General features: G+C 41.9%; 1 protein-coding gene across 1 annotated transcript in view; it reads right to left on the bottom strand.

The window, feature by feature from the left end:
- Positions 1 to 10418: 10418 nt before the first annotated feature.
- Positions 10419 to 22770, bottom strand: part of LOC127586663 (arf-GAP with coiled-coil, ANK repeat and PH domain-containing protein 2-like) — a 64776-nt gene continuing 52424 nt past the window's right edge. The window contains exons 18-22 of the mRNA XM_052044779.1: positions 22468 to 22664; positions 21353 to 21462; positions 16139 to 16249; positions 12522 to 12583; positions 10419 to 11234 (exon numbers count right to left, since the gene is read on the bottom strand). Of these exons, the coding sequence (XP_051900739.1) occupies positions 11128 to 11234; positions 12522 to 12583; positions 16139 to 16249; positions 21353 to 21462; positions 22468 to 22664 (587 nt within the window). The 3' untranslated portion in view covers positions 10419 to 11127. The remainder of the gene's footprint in view (positions 11235 to 12521; positions 12584 to 16138; positions 16250 to 21352; positions 21463 to 22467; positions 22665 to 22770) is intronic.

Below are 22770 nucleotides of genomic sequence, written 5' to 3'. Positions count from 1 at the left end.
CAGACTTTTGTTGGAGTGACGGATCTTTAAATGAACAGATGAAGATTTTTGATACTCTGAGGTGAAAAGAGACATGAAAAGATAAAGGGTACACTGGTGATGCAATCAGTCACCCTCATCTGAACCTTGGTGTCCAACAGCTGTTCCCTGATTAACAATTGACCAACCAGCCAGAAGTTGTAGCTAGTCTTCTAGGCCTAGAAAGTTTGTCAATATGCAAATAAGCAGTGTAATGACAGATTTTATGTGCCAGGTAACATCAATGAACCCCATATGCTGGATCTTTTGAATATTTGATGTTGTAGAGGAAATTGCTGCCTCTCATCTTAAACAAGGGTAGGTCAGGCAGACTTCCACGTTTTGGAGATACAAAAGTGATGTTGGATGCAGATGTTAGAATCTGGAGCAAAAACCTAGTGGGTCACGCAGCATCTGTGGAAGAAAATGGACAGTCAATGTTTCGGATTGAGACTGGACCAGATGAACGGTCTCGACCCGAAATGTCGACAGACCTGGTAAATGGACAGCAGCCTTGGCTTTGATTCATCGCTTCCCCCTTGGTGTCAACAGTCACTTGGATGCCAGCAGTGGTGAAATATCATAGCTTCAAGTGTGGAGTTAAGTTCATCCAAGGAAACATTAAAAAAAAATTACCAGAAGGAAACACTATTGTCTTTTCAAGAGTTAAACGGTCAGATTGGCACGTGAAGGAAGGGCTCCTTTATTTCCCCTCTTGCAGTTTTCTTGCTCATGAGACCCAGAGGTAAAGCTCAACCATCTCTTCTGTTTCTGTTGTGTGTTATCTCTTTTTCTGAAGATTATGATTGGGAGAGTAGTTGCCAGGACACGGCGAAAACACCCTGTTTTTTTTCTTATAGAGCTTCGAGATCTTTAAAGATTATCTTTAACCAGTTCTGGATATAGCATTTGTGAAGCCTAGCCACACTTGTACTGTTGACATTAAAGATCCCACTTAACCATCCCACTCAACATTTGGATCAAAGGTGTTCTAAATTAATAGGAATAGTTCCAGAACATGAGGTTCACGGAGGAACCATCAGGTACAGGTTCCTTTCAAACTGCAAACCATTCCAATATAGAAATATATTGCTATTTATTCATTGTTGCTGGGCCAGAATTGTGTAACTCCACCCATCCTTGGGGATGGCAGAAAATACTGACCTTTCCACAGATGTCCACAGCCCAACAAAGGTCCAGGCAGTTATCACCTGTGTCTTGGCCACAGCTTATCCTTCAACCACCACCATTAAGAACAAATTATCTTGCTGCGCAAAATCAGCTGACTTGTTTCATGTGTTACAAGAATAATTACACCTTAATTAGTACTACTAGTGTAAGTAACTTTGAACACCCTGTGGTTTTGAAAGGAACTCAAACTTTGCTCTTCATGTGTAAATTGACTTTGTGCGGGGCAGGTCATGTCTCTCAAACTTGGTTGAGATTCTTGAGGAGGTGATGAAGATGATTGAGGGTAGACCAGTGAATGTTGTCTATATGGATTTGACAAGGTCCCTTGTGGTAGGCTGATACAGAAGCTTAAGATGAATACCAATCCTTACTTGGTGGTTTGGATTCAAAATTGGCTTGTCCATAGAAGACAAGAGGGTAGTGGAGTGTGTTATTCTGGCTGGAGGTCCGTGACTAATGGTGTTCCGCAGGAATTGGTGCTTGGACCTTTGTTGTTTGTGATGTATAAATGACTTGGATGGAAATGTAGATGGGTGGGTTAGTAAGTTTGCAGACAACACAAAGATTGGTGGAGTTGTGGAAAGTGAAGAAGGTTGTCAAAGGATACAGCAGAATATAGATTAGTTACAGATATGGGGGGAGAAATGGCAGATATTTAATCTGAGCAAGCGTGAGGTGTTGCACTTTGGGAGGTCAAATGTAAGGGGAAAGCATACAGTAAATAGCAGGACCCTTAACAGCATTGATGTATAGCGGGATCTTGGCGTCCAATTCCATAGCTTCCTGAAAGTGATCACGCAAGTAGATAGGGTGGTAAAGAAGGGGATGGCATGCAAATGAGAGGGGGGAAGTTTAAAAGAGATGTGTGGGGCAAGCTTTTTACACAGAGAGTGTTAGGTGCTTGGAGTGAGCTGCCACGGGTAGTGGCGGAAGCAGATATGGTAGTGGCGTTTAAGAAACTTTTAGAAAGATACATGAATATGCAGGGAATGGAGGGATATGGATCATGAGGAGGCAGAAGAGATTTAGTTTAATTTGGCATCGTGTTTGACATAGACATTGTGGGCCGAAGGGCCTGTTCCTGCGCTGCACTGTTCCTGAGCAGTGCTAAATACAAATATATAGAGTTCGTTGGGTTTCATTTGAGATCCTTGCTCAGCAATTGTGCCTCCTTTCCACTAGATGGCAATGTCCTCCATCTGAACGCTGCCTCCCATGAAAAATGTCGTTATTTTTAACATCTGTTCTGATTTCGAAGTGGGAGCTTAGATGGGCTTCGGTGCTTCTGAAGCTATGAGTAGAATTGGTCACTCACTAATGCTATTTTTCATTTATGAGTGGAGAGTGGGTTAAATGAGGTCTGTATATGCCTGGTGTGGAGAGGTTGTAATTGAGTGGCTCTTTTGTGGATGGTTTGTAATTTAGTGCCCCAGCTGATGTTTAACCAACCAATTGGCTTCACGTAGGAATTGAAGGACTCGAAGGACTCGAAGGACTCCTGAAACAGTCATTCTTCCTTTATTGTCAGTTGTGCTCAGTCGGTCGCACCCTCACCTCTGATGCAGTGGGTTTGAGACCCGTTCCGGTGATTAGAACTCAATATTTATACCTCAGCTATTTCTCTAAAAACATGTTGCCTGGTTATCACTTATGTGGAAACTGTTAGGTGGCTACTGCGTTTCCTGTGTTGGCTGTAGTGACTATATTTTAAATTTGGCTGTAAAATATTTGGCATCGTTTGTGATGGATGATAATTGTTTTATTTCCATGTAAAAGCCTTCTTTACTGCTGCTGCACGTTCAGTGCTATCACTCAGACTAGAGAGGGCCAATAATAGCTAATTCTTAAACTAAAGCTAGACCTTCTCAAGCTAAATGACATCTTAGATGGGGATGGAATGTTGTTTGCCTAGCAAAGTGCCTTGTTTCTGATGGCTATTCGATCAGTTCCCTTCTGTCAGTATGTGTTATTATTACCCTCCTGATAGGATATGTTTAGTGGGGTGTGTTCCAAAATAATATTTTCAGGATGTAAATAATTGCCTGGCAAATACATATACTCCATGTGACATATGGAGAGCAAGTGCTTGTGCTGGTACATAGACTGATACAACAATATATCTATCACATCATGTGGCACATTCAGATCTACATTCGTATGTATTAGAACTACTTGAACTTCTAGGAATCCACATTGATGTTCATGATGCACACACAACAGATGTGACATTAGTAGCATTGGGTGCAGAAATGATGAGTGTGTGTGTGTGTACTTAAGCTATACTTAAAATATGTATAGTTAACAGATAGTGACATCAGTCAGCATGAAATGTTAATTTTATGCCCTTCTTCCTGCTCCTATGTCTTCATTCGACTTGTCCTTATCTCTGTATCCTGTTCTCTTTCTCCCAAACACATTGTTTTGTTAAAGGAATGTCTAATCATGTTTGGGAGCAACAGTTTTTTTGCGAAAGCCAGAGGTGACAAAAAATTTGCAGTACCTATCGCTTCCTATAGACTTCTGAAACCTGAAACAATTTTGAAAAGCAACAAACACTTATAGCAGTGGCTAGAACAGAGCAACTCAACTGTAAGAAATTGATGATTCTTTGGTGATGAATGATCCGAGCTGCAGCTTAATGGGCATATAGCTGTAAGACCATTGGTTGAAGTGTTGAACTGCAGAATGACAGCACTTAATGCATGGAATATTTCCCTATCTGACCCTCTTACAATGTGTGAGATGGCTGTACTTCAATAAGAATGTCCTCACTGAGATTGGTCACCTGCAAGCTTAATTGCCAGCTAAAAGCTAGGTGGCATTCTAGGCTATGAGGAGGATGAAGGGAGATACTGGGGGTTGCAGACAACAAGTGAAAGGCAGATGAAATCAGAATCAGATTTATTATCACTGACTTAGATGACGTGAAATTTATTGTTTTGTGGCAACACTACAGGCAAAGACATAAAATTACTATAAATTAAAAAAATAAACGGACAGTGCCAACAAAAAGGAATAACAAGGTAGTGTTCATGGGTTCGTGGACTGTTCAGAGAAATCTTTATCATATCATGTGGCAGAGGGGAAAAAGCTGTTGCTGAATCATTAAGTGTGGGTCTTCAGGCTCCTGTGCCTCCTCCCTGATGGTAACGAGAAGAGGCCATGTTCTGGATGTTGAGGGTCCTTAGTGAAGGATGCTGCCTTCTTGAGGCACCGCCTCTTGAAGATGTCCTTGATTTTGCCCCTGATGGAGCCAGCTGAGTCTACAACCCTCTGCAGCCTCTTGCGATCTCATGGATTGGAGCCTCCGTACCAGGCTGAATGCTTGCCACCGTACATCTATAGAAATTTGTGAGAGTGTTTGGTGACATACTGAATTTCCTCAAACTCCTAACGAAGTAGAGCCACTGGCATGCCTTCTTCATGGTTGCTTCAATCTGTTGGGCCCAGGATAGATCTTCCAAGATGTTGACGCCCAGGAATTTGAAGCTGCTCACCCTTTCCACCGCTGATCCCTCAATGAGGGATGGTATCATAGAGTCATACAGCATAGAAACAGGCCCTTCGGCCCAACTTGTCCATATGGACTGTGTTGCCTAGCGAGCTATTCCCATCTGCCTTTGCCCATAGAGTCATGGAGTGTGTGTGTTCTCCTGACTTCCTCTTCCTGATGTTCACAATCAGTTCCTTGGTCTTGCTGATGTTGAGTGCAAGGTTGTTGTTGCAACACCACTCAACCAGCCGACCTACCTCACTCCTGTATGCCTCTTCATCGCCATCTGAGAGTCTACAACAGCAGTGGTGTAATTGGCAAATTTATGGATGGTGTTTGAGCTTTTCCTAGCCACACAGTCATGAGTGTAGAGAGAGTAGAGCAGTGGGCTAAGCACTCATCCTTGAGGTGCACCTGAGTTGATTGTAAGCGAGGAGGAGATGTTATTACTGATCTGCACTGACTGTGGTCTCCCGATAAGGAAGTCGAGGATCCAGTTGCATCCAGGAATATAATGTGGTAAGATGTGAAGTCAACTACTTTGATAGAAAAAGTAGAAAGGTGGAATATTCATTAAATGATGAGCAATTAAATACTGTTGGTGTTCAGAAGAACCTGGGTGTACATAAACTGCTGATTTGGTTCAGTAGGTAATTCCAAAGGCAAAGATATGTTGGCCTGTATTGCTGGTGCATGAGATGGAGACATCTGCTTCAATTATACGTATAGAGCCCTTGTAAGAGTGCATCCGGAATATTGTGTGCAGGACAGGTCTCCCTACCAAAGGAAGGATATACTTGTTAAATAGTAAGTGTAGAGAACAATCATCAAATTGATTCCTGAATGGTGGGCTTGTACTATGAGGAGGGACTAAGCAGACTTGGCCAGTGTTCACCTGAGTTTAGAAGAATGAGAATCAATTTCATTGCAATGTAGGTGGCATGGTTAGTAAGTTTGTGGATGACACTAGAATTGGTCATGTAGTGGACAGTGAAGAAGATCTGTCACAAGATCATTAGAATTTTGAACATTTCATAGAGTCAAGATTATAATTGCATCTTGATCAACTGGGCCAGTGGGCCGAAAAATAGCAGATGGAGTTTAATTTAGATAAATGCAAGATGTTTCATTTTGGTTAGACGAATCAGGGTAAGATTTACCCAGTAAATGGTAGGGTCCTGGAGAGTGTTGTAGAATAGAGAGACCTAGTGGTACATGGTTCCTTGAAAGTGGTGACGCAGTGTGGTGAAGATGACATTTGGCACGCTTGCCTTCATTGGTCAGAATATTGAGTACAGGAGTTGGGAGTCATGTTATAACTGTACAAGACATTGGCCAGGCCACATTTGGAGTACTGTGTGCACCTGCTAGAGGAAGGATGTCATTAAACTGGAGAAGATGCAGAAATTATTTACAAGGATGTTACTGGGGCTGGAGGGCTTGGGTAATAAGGAAAGGCTGATTGGCTTGACATTTTCCCCTGGAGCATAGGAGGCTGAGTGGTGACCTCATAGAGGTTTATAAATTCATGAGGGGCATAGATAAAGTGAATAACCAAAATCTTTTCCCCAGGGCAGGGGTCCAAAACTAGAGGGCATAGGCTTAAGATGAAAGGGGCAAGATTTAAAAGGGACCTGAGGGGAAACTTTTTCCACACAGAGGGTAGTGAGTAGATGGAATGAGCTGCCAGAAAAAGTGGTAGAGATGGGTACAGTTGTGACATTTAAAAGGTGTTTGAACAGTTACATGGATAGGAAAGGTTCAGAAGGATGTGAAGCAAATGGGACTAGCTCAGTTAGGCAAGATGGTCAGCATGGATGGGTTGTGCTGAAGTGCCCGTTTCCATGCTGTATCTCTCTGACTCTATGAAATGTTCAAAGTTCTAATGATCTTGTGACAGAGCTCCAAAAATGTGGTTTAATAAATTAAGAGGAAATGAGAGAGAGGTGGCGAAATGAGAGAATCATGGGGAAATTGATAAGCAAAGTCTGACAGGCTGGGGCAGAAATGTAAATAAAATAATCTAGCACAGATCAAATACAGATTTAGTAAAAACTGTAGAAAATCAAAGCTTTACAGTCTTGATGTGAGTGCACGTAGCATTTGCAATAAGATTGATGAGTTGATGCCACAGATAGCAACATATGAGTATGATCTAATAGTTAAGACATGGTATAGAGGCAACGGATAGCAATGTAGGATTGGTTTGGGTTGAAGTATTGAATAGCAGGGGAAAGAAGACACAGGCCAGAGTAGCCTATAGGCTCCCAAAACGTGACTTTTCAATAGGGCGGAGCATAAATGAGGAAATATTTGGGCATGTTTGAAGAGAACTGCAATTGTCATGGAAGATTTTAACGTGCATATTGATTGGATGAACCAAACTGGCAGGAGTAGCATAGAAGAAGAATTTGTGGAGTGTGTCAGGGATTGCTTCTTAGAACAGTATGTAATGCAACTTACACTGGAAGAGGCTATTTTTGATTTGGTCATGAGCAATGAGGAAGGATTAATAAGAAATCTTGTGGTTAAAGATCTGCGAGGACGTCATGACCACAATGTAATAGTATTCCAGATGCAGTTTGAGGGTGAACACCACAGGACCAAAACCGCAGTCTTCAACTTAAATAAGGGCAATTATAATAATATGAAGGTGGAGTTGTTTAAGTTCGGCTGGGAAAATAAGCTGAGAGTCTGGTCAGTAGATGAACAGTGGCAGATATTCAAACAACTGGTCCATAATACTCAGCAAGAATTTGTCCTAATTAAAAAGAGGGATTCCATGAAAAAGAGGACAATCTGTGGTTAATAAAGGAGGTCTAGGATAATGTTAAATTGAAAAGTAGGACATAAAAAGTGGAAAGAGCTGATATTAAGGTAGAGGACTGGAAATTTTTAGGTTCCAATAGTGAAAGACGAAAAAGCTCATAAGGGAGAAAATTGAGAGAAAACTTGTGTGTAATATTAAAACATTAAGAGTTTCTATGGATATATAAATAGGAAGAAGGCTGCTAAGGTAGATGTGGGACCTCGAGAACGAGACTAGTAAATTAGTAATAGGGAACAAAGAAATGGCAAAAATGTTAAATTTTTTGCATCAGTCTTCACCATGGAGGTCTGAACTGGGGCAGCTTCTATGATCTGTTGAGCCTTGCCAAAGTGCTGGAAGCAAGAATTTATAAATTTTAGGGCAACAAAATATTTGCCCCATTGTATTGTGGTTGATGCATGTAAGCTTTGTCCTATATCTGAACCAAAAGGGATTCTAATCCCTTAATGACAGTCTAGAGAATGACCTTAGGCTGTGAATCATGGGAAAACTACAGAAGAAGGCTGATTCATTTACAAAATGAATTGTGTGATCCACAGTTGGACTTAGTTAATAATTCAGTTATGATGAAGGGTTTCTCACCATTAACTCTGTTTTTCTCTCTCTGCAGATACTCCCTGACCTGTTGAATGTTTCCAGCATTTTGTTTTTAATGTTCTAGCAATGCTATATTTTTATTTTCATTTACTGTATTCTATAGAGAATACAATGAGAATAAGAGGTGATCCAATTGAAACATACAAAATCCTTAGAGAGCTCAACAGTGTAGATATGGCCATGTTTTGTTGTTTTCTTTGGCTGAGGAGTCTAGAACTAGGGGGCTGTAGTCTTAAAATAAGGGGTGGGCCATTTATTACTTAAAGGCGGAAAAAAATTTTGTCTCAAAAGGGGCTGAATCTTTGGAATTCTCTACCTGAGAAGACTGCAGATGCTCAGACATTGATTGCATCCAAAACTGAGATTGTTAGATTTATGTATTTTAGAGAATCAAGGATATGGGGATAGGGCAAGAAAGTGGTGTTGAGATAGCCATGACCTTGTTGAATGGAAAGGCAGATTTGAGTGGCTGAATGGCTCACTTCTCCTGTAATGTATTATGTTTCTATGATTAACAAAGCTTTTATCACAGATTTGGATTGTCCATATTATAGCCAAGAGGTCTTAAATGAGAGTGTTGTTATTGGATGCAGTTAAACCATAGATTTGTAAGCTTTGATCTATTGTGGAGGATATGATTGAGGAATTACTTGTATTTGTCCTTGTATAGTTAATACACACCAGTGTTAAAACTACCTTCACCGAAACAGATATATTATCCATGCCAATGCAGGGCTGAGAACAGGTACAGCTGCAATGATTAGCAGTGTTGAGCTGTATGAGTAAATCCCAGCTCGGGCATCCAGGACAAATATGTATATGTATGTATATCTTTAGCCTGAAACAGAAAAGAGATTAGGCACTTGTCTACATTTTAGGATTAGGCTTTAGCCAACATCTGTGTTCCTCTTTTACTGTTTCTGGGTTTCAAATGAAGCAATGAGTGAAAAACATGTAGCCTCTTCAGAGCTATCAATTGTGCTGAATAAATGTTGTCAATAATTTTAATCTAATTGGTAATCGAAAGACATGATGTTTCTGTAGCTGGTATTCTTTGAAAATATTTTCTTATCTGCTCATTATCAGATCAGCTTTTTTCAAATATTTCAGCATTTCTATTGTACATTCTTTTTGTTGGCCTCTTTTCCCAGCATTCTGTTTTATGGTTGCAGATTTGATCGTACTTGCATATGCCTACGGTCAGTGGCTTGAGGGAAAGTTACCCTTTATCACCCTTTTTTCGTTTTATCAAACCTTGTGAATTGAATCTTTTGATGTGACACAGCATACCAACATTTCTTTTAATGCATTAATTTTCAGCTTCCCTTCCAAAGTCTTTGTACTTTTTGAAACTCACACATTTTATCCATAGATATTGAAAATCCCTTTAGAGCACTAAATGTAGGTCCTATATTTACTTGTTCTTTGGGCCCCTCAAAATACCACCTTTCCTACACACTGATCTCACCTCCTGATTAAGCGAGGCTCATTCCTCCATCCCTCCACGAATTGGATCACCAGCCACTATTTCTCACATCCAATCCTGATTTGTTGACCTGACCACTGTCACAAACCACAACCCTGTCCCTCACAATCCCAACTACAATCCTCTGATGCCAAAGACATCTAATATCCTTTGATTGCTGGTCCACCTGCCCCGCCCCACCCCACCCCACTTCCATCCTGATAGTAGATCACTCTAACTCCCATTCTGAGTGCACTACCTCAGCCTCATGAGTTACCACTTCCATTTGGGTGAAATACTGGAAGCATAGGTGTATGTTAGAGAAGGAGGCTTTGGTTCTATTGTGTCTATGCCACTTCTTTGAAATAACAATCCAATTCACATCACTCCATCTGCATTTCCCTCTGGACCTGTAGATATTGTTTTCCAGGTGTTACTTCTAACAACTTCTAAGCTGCACATTCAGACGATAATTTGGGAGCAATGTTCTGCACTGTGATATGTTCCCTTGGGCATACTTTCCATTTTCTACATATCAAATGTCTTTCATTCTTAAAGTTGTAGTGAGTGCAAGCTGATAATGTCAGCTTGATGGCAACCAGGCATGCTTCTCGTCACTGAAGCAATAACCTGTACAATACCACTAACAGCACTGCAGGAGGGCCTTCATCACTCAAGACAGTTAAATGTGCACCGTTATTTCAAGTAGTCAATAAAAGAGTTAGGAACAGAGGTTCATTACCTTCGCTAACAAGGTAGGAAAGTGAAGCAGCGGGATGTGCGGTCTTTGAAGAAAGTGATTCAGTAACATACAAGTAGCAATGTTGATTTATTGGAAACCTGTTATGTTAAAATTTTGCCCTGCCTCATTGCCTAGGTAACTACAAAACATGTAAACCAGAGCTATATATTAAAAAAAAGATTTATTTTTTTTAAACTCTCAAGCAAAGCTCTATTTTAATATAAATATATTACAGACTAATGTAATAAAAAGATTTCTTTTAAAATTATAAGTAAACTATATAACAATGTAACTTTTGTCTCAGACCTAACATAATTTCTTCTCAATCTAGACTTGTATTTCTGAATCTAATGGATCCTGCATTGGGCATGAGAATGTTGGGGAACCTGAGGGCAGTGCAGAGAGGCTCAGAGTGGAAAAAGAATGTCTCTTAGTTCTGAACCAGAACCTTAAAGTCTGTTTGGATCTGCAGATTGAAATATCTGGGAAGTAATGGGAGCAGGGATTGAGTTTCTATCTGGGAACAGCTCTCGGATGGGGATGAGAAGTTCTGTGGTCTGGAAGCTTGGGGAATTGGTAAGTTTGCTGTCAAGAGGGGAGGGCAGATGGCTGCTTCCCCCACTGCTGGAAAAGGAATTGGGTTCCTCACTGGGACAATAAAACCATTTAAAACTCTGCCAGCTTTGTGTGGCCATTCTATCTTGCTTTTCACTCTATTGCGCTGAAGGATTGAGCTTAGGAGAAGGAGCCATTTTACTGCCATTCCCACAGGTAACTGGCACATAGCAACTCTAAAGTGTTGAGGTTCTGAGCTCATGGCTTTTGCGTTTTAACTTCTCTGGGTTGTTAGACGCCATTTGTGAGAAATCTCGGAAAATATCGTTGTATGTTTCATCTCCTGAAAGGAGGAAGAAACAGAGAGAACACAGAGTCAGAAAAAGTAGATATACACAGGAACCAACACAGAGCATTCAGCATCAACCAGAATCAAAATTAAGGACCCAAGTGTTCAGTGTTTACCATTTCTCCATATGTGTTAATACATTTGATGAACCAATATCTATCAGTCTTGATTTAAAAATTAACAACTAACCCAGCATTAGTTGCTTTTTGTGGAAGAGTATTCCAAATCTCTGTGTCTGTGCCAAAGTAATTCCAGATTTTTGAAAGGCCTGGCTCTAGTTTTTAGACTCTACTCCCTGATTCTAGACTCCTTGACCAATTGAAATAGTTTGCCTCCATTCCCCTAATATCTTGAAAAAATTTGAATTAAGTTACCTCCAGGGAATACAGTTTTTGTAATCTCTCCTTGTATTCCAAGTTTCATTCTGGTAAATCTATGCAAACTAGTTAGTTTTCAGGCTACAACCATCTTTAATGTTGCTGGGCTAAGGTAGGGGGATTTGAAATCAGCTCAGATCTCTACTCAGTCACCATTTAGGGCCTTCGGCTATTAGGTGTGTATGGAGGTCAGGTAGATTAAGCTAGGGTTGTCATGCTCTTTCATAGTTTGGCTTCACAAATGAAGGTTATCCACTTGTGGTGGCAGAGTACAGGAGAACAACAGAAAACACCACAGTAACTACAAAATGCATATTACTGGGCTGTTTTAAAAGGCCTTATAGTGGGAATAGTTGTTTGAGGGCAAGGTCTCAGAAGAGAGCTACACTACTGGACACCAATGAAATGGTTCAGGCCAATATCACTAATTCAGAGGCCTGGAATTGGAATCCCATCACAAAGGCCTGGGGAATTTAAATTCAGTTAATTGTAATCAATTTATAATTAAAAATCTAGTATTAGTAATGGTGAATATGGAACTACTAAGTTGTCCTAACTGCCCTCTGAAATGATGTAGCACGTTACTCAGTTTGAACTGGAAACTGCTGCACATTGTGGAAGCATCTTCTGCTGTGGTTCAAGATGATGGTTCACCACTACATTCCCAAGGGGCGTTTAAGGATGGGTAATAAATGCCAGCAACACCACACCATGGAAACAAATACAAAATAAACCATAATTTCTTATTACAGCCAAGAAGTAAATAAGCACAGTTCCCCCTAAACAACAATAACCTGTGGTTTTGCACTGCAGCAGTTACCTTTGTATTGAGCTAAACCGTCCCCCGACCTGCCCTCCCCTTCCACCACAGATTAGGCATAGGAACAGATGCAAGGATACTGACCTGACTGTCCAAAGACTCCTTCTGCTTCCCGCATCTCCTCATTCATTTTGGCAAGTCGAAGCCTGAAATTCAATGCGTAGATCAATAGATCACGTTCTGAGGAGTCCATTCTCATCCAGAACCACAAAACCACACTGCACAAAAGACAACTATTTACACCACTCTAGCTAAAAGAGTCAAATGAACCCACTTTGTGATGATAGACCTCAATTGTCTTTTCAAATAAGTAGAGTTATTGTAGTGTTTTTTTAATGTTTGAAGATGTCCTAGGTATAATGTAGCCAAATATACTCAACTTGTATTCAAGATCACAGTAAAAGCAAAAGCATAATGATCAGATAATCTGTTTTTAAACATTGATTGAAAGATAAGTATTGCCCAGGACATTGTGGGTGGGATGGTGGGGGAGAAGTGGGAATCCCACGTTTTTCTTGAAACAGTGGCAATGATATCATTTCCTTCTGCCCAAGAGAGGAAGCAGGTGGCTTGGTTCAAAACTGCTGGAACTTATAAAGGTAGAGCTGGGGAGGGACAATTGGTGTAAGGGGTGGGACCTTTCTGAGGATTTTCTTTTTCCAAAGTATATTAAAAAGAAAATTAATGTTGCACAAGTACACAGCAGCAGAAACCATCGGTACACATTATTACATAGGGACCAAAGAATTAGCATCAGGAATAGACCATCTAGTCCTTTGTCCTGCTCTGCCATTCATCCAGATCATGACCAATCTGTTACTTTAGTGCTATTTTTCACAAGTGGAATTGAATATAACAACAAGGAGGCTATGCTTCAGAGGTACAGGACATTGATGAGAACACATCTGCAGTTCTGGGTACAATATTGGTCTTTTCATTTAAGGAAGGATGTTCATGCATCAGAAACAGCTCAGAGGAGGTTTACTGGAATACCTGGATTGGGTGGGTTGTCTTAACAGGAAAATTTAGACTGGCTAGCCTTGTCTATATTAAAGTTTAGAAAAGTGAGAGCAACTTAACTAACACATGCAAAATTCTGACACAGTTCTTGACAAGATGGATGTGGAGAGGATGTTTCAGAACATAGAACAGTGCACCACAGGGATAGGCCCTTTGGCCCACAATGTCTGTACCAACCATGACACCACATTAAACTAATCCCATCTGCCTGCACATGATCCATATCCTTCCATTTCCGGATATTCATGTGCCCATTTAAATGCCTCTTAAACATCACTATCATGTCTGCTTCATCACCCCACCCCCCAGCAGTGTGTTCCAGGCACCTACCGCTCTCCATAAAAAAAACTTGCCTCGCACATCTCCTTTAGTGTTTTCCCCTCGCATCTTAAACCTGTGTCCTCTAGTATTTGACCTTTCCACCCTGGGAAAAAGGCTCTGACTAGCTTCCCCCTCTATGCCTCTCATAATTTTATAAACTTCTATCATATCTCCCCTCAGCCTCAGATGCTCCAGAGAAAACAATCCAAGTTTGTTGCCACTTTCTAATCCAGACATTATCCTGGTGAACCTCTTCTGCACCCTTTCCAAAGCCTCCACATCCTTCCTGTAATGCGGTGACCAGAACTGCACACAATACTCCAAGTATGGCCTAACCAAAGTTCTGTACAGCTGCAACATGACTTCCTGACTTGCCTCAACTGATGAAGGTTGCCATATGCTTTGTTTACCACCCTGTCTATTTGTAAGACAAGATAAGATCGAAACACACAGTGAAATACATTTTTTGCATAGAGTGTTCTGAGGGCAGCCCACAAGTGTCACCACACTTCTGGCACCAACATAGCATGCCCACAACTTCTAACCTGTATGTCTTTGGAATGTGGGAGGAAACTGGAGCACCCGGAGGAAACCCATGCAGACACGGGGAGAACGTACAAACTCCTTACATACAGTGGCCAGAATTGTACCCGGGTCGCTGGCGCTGTAAAGCGTTACGCTAACCACTATTGGTATTAGAGCAAAGTCTGATGTCAGGGAATCCCAGCATGATTGGGCTCTGTTGCTGGTCTCCACATGGAGTCCAGTAACATAGGGGAGTGATAGATGTTGGACTTTCAGTAGGTCCCTTATCTGGGAGTGGCTGAACACAGAAGGTTCCCTGCAAAACCTCCAGCTCCAGCGAGCATGATTAGGCTTCAACATCCTCGGGGAGAGAAGATTGCCACTTTTAGGGAGTTATGGACCTGCACTCCAAGATCTCTCTGTACAACAATGTCCCCAAGGGTTCTGCCATTTACCGTATACTCTCTTCTTACATTTGACATCCCAAAGTGCAACATTGCATACTTGGCTGACTTAAACTCCGTCTGCCTTTTCTCCACCCATATCTTCAACTGATCTATATTCTGCCAGATCTGTTGACAACCTCCTTCACTATCTAAAACTCCATTAGTTTTTGAGTCGTCTACGAACTTACTAGTGAACCTATCTACGTTTTTGTCCAAATCATTTATACCACAAACAGTAGAGGTCCTGGCACTGATCCTTGTGGAACATCTCTAGTCACAGACTTTCAGTCAGGGAAACACCCCTTCACGACTACCCTCAGCAGTTATGTTCACTTGGAAGGGGAGGGACTGACTGATTAGAGGAAGTCAGCATGTTTTTCTGCAGGGGAAATCCTAAGTCGCAAATCTGATTGAGTTTTTGAGGAGATAACTAATAAAACTGATGAAAGCAGGGCAGTAGATGTGATATACATGGACCATAGAAAGGTTTTTGACAAGGTTCTGCATGGTAGGCTGGTCCAGAAGGTTAAAGCAACTGGAATTCAAGGTTGATAGGAGGCAAAGGGTAGTGGTAGAGGGTTGTTTTTCTGAATGTGGTGTACTACAGAGATCAGTGCTGGGCCCTTTGTTGTTTATTATATATATACATATACATATATATATATATATATATATATATATATATATATATATAGTGACTTGGATGACAATATAGGTAGTCTGATTAGTAAGTTTGCTGACAGCATGAAAATTGGTGGAGTCGTAGATAGCAAATAAGGTAATAAGGTTGTCTAAGGATACAGAGAGACATAGATCAGCTGGAAAGTTGGGTACAGTGGTAGCAAATGGGATTCAGTCCAGACAAGTGTGAGGTCATGCACTTTGGGAAATCAAATACTGGCAGGACATATACCGTAAGAGGCAGGGACCTTAGAAGTGTTGATGAAAGAGATCTTGGGGTGAAAGTTCATAGTTCCCTAGAAAGAGTAACACAGTTGGATAGGGTAATGCAGAAAGCATTTGGCACACTTGCCTTCATAAGCCGAGGTATTGGGTATAACAGTTGGGACATCATGTTTCTGCTGTACAAAACATTGGTTAGGCTGCAGTTAGAATACTGTGTATATTCCGTTTGCCACATTACAGGAAGGATGTGATAGCATTAGAAAGAGTGCAGAAAAAATTCAGCAGGAAATTGCCTGGAATGGAGTGCTTTAGTTACAAGGAGAAATTGGACAGACTGGGTTTGTTCATGTTAGAGCTTAGGAGGCTAAGGGGTGACCTTATAGAGGTTTATAAGGTTATGAGGAACATAGCTTGGGTAGATGCTCAGTCTTTTTCCCAGGGCAGGAGAGGGAAGAGGCCAGGAATTGGGAAACAGCTACTCACAATGTCACAATGTCTGCATTCGCAGTATCAATGGCAATTGTAATTGGGTTCTTCCCATTTTCATCCACTGCAGTTTGACTTGCTCCTCGTTTCAAGAACAAACACACCAGACTGTAATAAAACATAGATTGCAATAAACAAGGACTGTAAAAGTACAATGTAATAAAAACTGTAAAACAGAGTAATAACTCAGTACTAAAATACCAATAGAAATAAACAGCATAGTAAAACACTGGACAGCTCTTAATATTGTAGTGATCTTTAATTAGCTGGTAGTTAACTATTTATTCATCTTTATTGAAACTACCATGGTAATTGCATGAAGGTCAAGTTCTGTGGGATGACAGTTGTCCACTGGGGGCAGAGAGATGCACAATTCAGACACAGTCAGATGTGATGTGATTTTAACCAGTACCTCTGATATTCTAAAATGCTCGGTGCTTCAAAGAAGTGATAATTAATGTAATTTGAGAGCTAGTGGGCAAAAAACTGAAAGCTTGGGCAAAGATGTGGGTTGGAAGTAGCATCTCAAAAGAGGAGGGAAAGAAGTGGAGAGGTTCAGGGAAGGAATTTCCAAAGCTTGGGCCTAGGTAGTTAATGGTGGAGGGATAGGAAATAAGGATGTGCAAAGGGCCAGGAAAACAAAAATGCAGAGATCTCAGGATTGCAAGGCTGAAGTGGACAAGGTTATGGGATTTGACAGACTGAGGGTTTGAAGAGTGTGGTCTACATAGGGCCAGGTCGGACGCTATTTAAGAAGTGTCTGGATGAGCACTTGGATCGTTTAGTCATAGAGGGTTATAGACCAAGCGCTGGGCGATGGGATAAATAGAGAAGTGTGCCCACTGATCAGCATGGACTAGTTGGGCTGAATGTCCTGCTTCCATACTGTACAATTCTATGAATTATCAAGACAATGGCTATGGGATATGGGTTTGATAATTGGCACCTAGGCTAAATGAATGCAAGGTCCAGACTTACATATGCAACAAAAGGCTTACATTTTGACAAAGACTTTTGTAAACTTATGACATCATAAATAGTTTTTAAAAGTAATAAAATGCAGGTGATGGAAATCTCAAATACAACATAAGATACTGGAAACCGCAGCATCTGTGGAGAGAGTTGATGATTCAGGGCAGTGACTTATCATCTGATGAAACGTTACCTATCTGTAACATTAATTCTTTACCTCTCTAAATAGTTTTAAAGTTTGTTCATTGTCCAAATCCAGGAAATATGGCAGCCTATTTGTGTACACTATGCTCACATAAACAACAATGTAATTATGAGCAGGGCATCTATTTCTTGGTTCTGATGAAAGATCATTGGAATGAAATGATAATTCTGTTTCTCTTTCTACATTTGCTGCCTGACCTGCTGTGTGTCCCCAGCATTTTATTTGTTTATTTAGTATTTATATAAGGTATCCTGTTTGGTGAATGTTGTCGAGGTCAACCGGAGTATATGGTTCTGTTGGTAGTATCTATGCCTTGGAGGGTATTGGGTCAAAGTGCCATCCCAAAAATCATGTTTCCTTATGATATAGATGAGGATCATTTGGCATATCAAATCTATGCCTGTTCTTACACCAATCCCATCAATTCCAATCCCCCATTTACTTCCTGTATCCTATTCTCTCACATGCCCCTGACTTTGCCACTTCTCCCTGACAGTCCTACCTTCCAACTACATTAGGAGCAATTAACCTGCAACAAGCACATTTTTGAAATGTGGGAGGGGTCTAGAACACTTCAGGGAAAACCCATGTGGTCACACGGAGAACATGGAAACTCTACACAGACAGCACTGGATGCCATGTCAGGATTGAACCTGGGTCAATGGAGCTGTGAGACAGCAGTACCATTGAGCTGATAAACCGTCAAAGGAATGTTGCTACATTGGAGATGCTTGACATTAAACTGAGACCTGTTTTCTGTGATTTGTGAACATAAAAGGACCCATGGCACTATATTCAAAAAAAGCATGTGAGTCATTGTTAGTGTCTTAAGGCCAATATCTATATGTCAATCAGTAGAACAAAAAAAAACAGATTTTCACCTTACCGTTTGTGTAATTTTGCTCTGTGCATATCAAATACCATGCTCACTATCAATATCTTAGGGGTCACAATTGTCCAGAAGCTCAGCTGAGCCAGCCACATAAATAACATGGCTACAAGAGCAGGTCAGAGACTGGTTATTCTACAGTGAGTGAGTTACCTCCTAAATCTCCCAAGGCTTTCCATGACATAGAAGGAAAAAATCAAGAGCATGATGGAATACTTTTAAATTGCCTAGATGAGTGCAGTGCCAACAATTCTGGGGAAGTTCAGTACCTCCCAGGACAATGTGGCCTTCTGGGTTAGCACCCTTTCCACCACCCTAAACATTCATCCTTTTCACCATTGGCACATGGTGGCAGCTATTGTGTAAGATCTACAAAATGCACTGCAGCTAATCACCCAGACTACAACAGCACTTCTCAGACTATCTATCACCAAGAAGGACAAGGACAACAGGCAGATGTGAATACTACCACCTACAAGTTCTCATCCAAGTCGCACACCATCCTGACTTGGATGTATATCACCAGTCCTTCATTGTTACTGGGTCTAAATCCTGGAATTCCTCACTCAGTAGAACTGTGGGAGTATCTTCACTAGAAGGACTACAGTGGTTCAAGAAAATGGCTCATTACTATCTTCAGAAGGACAATGAGATATGTGCAATAAATGCAGGCCTTGCCAGTGATGTCCAGATCCCAAAATGAATAAAAAATACAATGAAGGATGATACTTGTTCACTCCCTTGTTTGCATTTCCATTTCCACCAACTATTCCTCTTCACATGGCAGTTTACCAAACCCAAGGAGAATTTGATGGAACACTGCAGTAGGAGCTTTTCTCTGTTTCTAATTTGTGCTGATCCTCTGCTGGGAGTGTACTGTAAAAGAATTCATCCTAGAATTCAAACTTCATAGTAAATAAGTTTTTAAAGAAAGGACAAAAACTGTTGGACACAAGAAAGGTTATGGTCCTTCACCATGGATCACTTCTGAAGTAGAAATAGCTATTCTATTTGAGTAAATTAAAGAACTAGCAGTCAAATTTTTGCTTTTGGCTCTGGGATGGAGGCACTAATGTGCAGGATCAAAAGAGGCTGCAGAGGGTTGTAGACTCAGTCAGATCCATCATGGGCATAACCCTCCCCGCCATTGAGGACATCTTTAAGAGGTGGTGCCTTAAGAAAGCAGCATCCATCATTAAGGACCCTCACCACCCAGGACATGCCATCTTCATGATACTACCATCAGGGAGGAGGTACAGGAGCCTGAAGGCCCACACTCAATGTTTCAGGAACAGCTTCTTCCCCTCCACCATCAGATTTCTGAACAGTCCATGAACACTACCTCGTTCTTCCTCTTTTGCACTATTTATTTATTTTTGTAACTTATAGTAATTTATTGCCTTCATTGTCTTTATGTCTTGCACTGTACTGCTGCCCCAAAACAACAAATTTCAAGACATATGTCAGTGATAATAAACGTGATGAAAAACGCAATGATGCTGGAGGAACTCATCAGGCCAGACAACATCCGTGGAGAAAAGCAAGCAGTCAACGTTTCGGGTGATGATCCTTCTTCAGGACTGAAGATAGGAAAAGGGAAAGCCAAATATATTAGGGGAGAAAAGCAGAGCAGTGATAAGTGGACAAAAGAGGGGAGGTGGGGTGGGCACAGGGTGGTGATAGGTAGATGCAGGTAAGAGATAGTGATAGACAGGTGCGGGGGAGGAGGGGAGAGCAGATCTACTGGGGGATGGGTAAAAGGTTAGGAAAAGGAAGAGAAGAAGCATGGTGGGGGGTGGTGTTTTTGGGGAAGGTGGGTGAAGATTACCTAAAGTGGGAAAATTCAATATTCATGCCGTTAGACTGCAAGGTTCCAAGATGGAAAATGAGGTGCTGTTCCTCCAGTTTGTGCTTGGAATTCTTCTGGCAGTGGAGGAGGCTGAGCACTGTCATATCAGTGATAGTGTGAGAGGGGGAGTTGAAGTGACTGGCAACGGGGACATGTAGATCGCAGTTATGGACAGAGTACAAGTGTTCTGCGAAATGGTCACCTAGTCTGCATTTGGTCTCACCAATGTAGAGGAGGCCATACTTGGAGCACTGAATGCATGCAGGTGAATCTCTGTCTCACCTGAAAGGACTGTTAGGGTCCCTGGATGGAGGTGATGGAGGTGGTCCAGGGGCAGATGTTGCACTTATGGTGGGGGCAGTGGAAGGTTCCCGGGTTGGGAGCAGGATGGGTGTGGGTGGGAGGAGTGAACAAGGGAGTCACAGAGAGACCGGTCCCTGCGAAAGGCAGAAAGGGGTGGGGAGGGGGAGGGGGAGGTAAGCTTGGTGGTGGGGTCCTGTTAGAGATGGCGGAAGTGGCGGAGAATGATGTGTTGGGTACGTAGGCTGGTGGGATGAAATGTGAGAACAAGGGGGACCCTACCCCTGTTGGGTCTGGGAGGGGTGGGGGTGAGAGCGGAGGTGCGGGAAATGGCAGAGATACGTGTGCGAGCTCTCTTGACCACAGTTGGGGGGAAGCCCCGGTTAGAAAAGAAGTTGGACATCTCAGATGTCCTGGAGTGGAAAGTCTCATCATTCTGATGAGGCGGATGCAGAGAAATTGAGAAAAATGGATAGCATCCTTGCAAGACACAGGGTGGGAGGAGCTGTAGTCAAGGTAGCTGTGGGCATTAGTGGGTTTGTAGAAGATGTCAGTGGATAAGGAATCTGCTGAGATGGAGACAGAAAGATCGAGGAAGGAGAGAGAGGTGTCAGAGTTAGTCAAAGTGAATTGGAGAGCTGGGTGAAAATTAGTGGCGAAATTTATGAAACTGTCGATTTCCACATGGGTACAAGAGGTGGCACTAATGCAGTTATCGATATAGTGGAGAAAGAGTTGAGGAATGGGGCCGGAGTAAGCTTGGAATAGAGACTGTTCAACATAGCCAACGAAGAGGCAGGCATAGCTGGGGCCCATGTGAGTGCCCATAGCTACACCCTTGGTCTGTAGAAAGTGAGAGGAGTCGAAAGTAAAGTTGTTAAGGGTGAAGACAAGTTCAGCCAGGCGAAGGAGAGTGTTAGTGGAGGGGACTTCTGATTCTGACTGGGCATGGTTTACTTTGTAGCATTAGGCATGCTTTGTGCCAAGCTTACTCACCCAGTGTGTCCATGGATAGTGGCATGGTGGAGAGGACCACGGCTGTGGATGTCCATCTGGTTTACTTGGGCACCATTCTGCAGCAGAAACTCACAGGCCACCAAGGAACCCTGGGAAAGAAAAAAGCAAAGGAAAAAAAATAAATCCAAGGTTAGTTCAATTATTAGCTTCCAAAGATGTACAGAAACTGGAGACTTTTGCAGGGAGCGATCAGTCCTGTTAGTCACTGCTGCCTAAATAGCCTCCTTCTCTGTTTCAAGCTTCAATGATTTTCTGACTATAGACAATATAGGCCAGGGGTAGGATTCTGTCTTCACCAGGTTGTCAATAGTCTGGTCAAGCAGATCATCTACCTCTCATAGAACACGTTCCGTATTCATGTATTGGAAGCAGTAAGGAGGCTGATCTTTAAAGGTTATCAATCTGTCAGACACATTTCAGTCAGGTATCCCAGACGCAATGGAATCACCAGCTCCTTTTCATTTCACCAATTCCCAACTATGCTAATCACGCTCACTAGCACTACACTCAAACAAACACTGTTGTACTTCTTATATAAAAAGGGGTACAAGTAAATGAATGTGGGCTGGAGCTGAGCCACTAGAAACCTAAAGCTCAATCCACCAGGTATTAGATTTCTGGCTCAGTATTTAACTGACATACAATTGGGTCTAAAACATTGTGGCTCCACAGATCCCTAATCAGAGCAGTGACAATGCTCCAAGAGCCGTCAAATGCCAAGATGTGCTGCTGACTTGGAAGGCTCTTTATAAATGCAAGGTGTTTTTTTTTGTGGTCCATGCTACCAGAGACACGAGGGATGAAATGCCCTCTTCCTTAAGTACCTTCAAAGTTGCCATCTGGAATCATAGTGCTAAATATCATTTCTCAATCATGTCGTTTACAACCAGGAAACTTTTGGGCCTTGGAATGTTAAAAGTTGGGTGAAGTCTGCATCATTTCCACATTTTGCAGGGACACAATTAGACAGGCTGCACTTGAGACCTAGTGTGAGGAGCATAAGCCGTAGAGACAGATGATCTCTGCAACACTTAGGGTTGAGCTGGACTGAGCAGATTTGCAGCAGCTTGTGACATAATAGATTTCCCTTTTACCGGTGTTACTGCCTGGATAAGTGGAGTTTTGTTCTCGTCCGCTGTGTTCACCCAGTTGACATCAGCCCCGTGTGCCAGGGCATCGGCCATGACAGGTAGATTTTGGAGTGCAGCAGCTCGGTAAAGCAGTGCCCCTGGATGGAGGTCTCGCAGCTCTTCACTGCTCTCGATGGCTGAGGGTCCTTTGTCATTAATTTCTGCAAACATGGAAACAGGGGGAAGAGAAAGTGTGTGTGGGCCACAGGGATAGGTTGCAGATCACAACTCAGCACCTTCAAAACTGTGAACATATTCAAGCAATTT

Source organism: Pristis pectinata, chromosome 37 (assembly GCF_009764475.1).
Source record: "Pristis pectinata isolate sPriPec2 chromosome 37, sPriPec2.1.pri, whole genome shotgun sequence".
Taxonomy (NCBI): domain Eukaryota; kingdom Metazoa; phylum Chordata; class Chondrichthyes; order Rhinopristiformes; family Pristidae; genus Pristis; species Pristis pectinata.
This window is presented reverse-complemented; position numbering and strand designations above follow the sequence as displayed.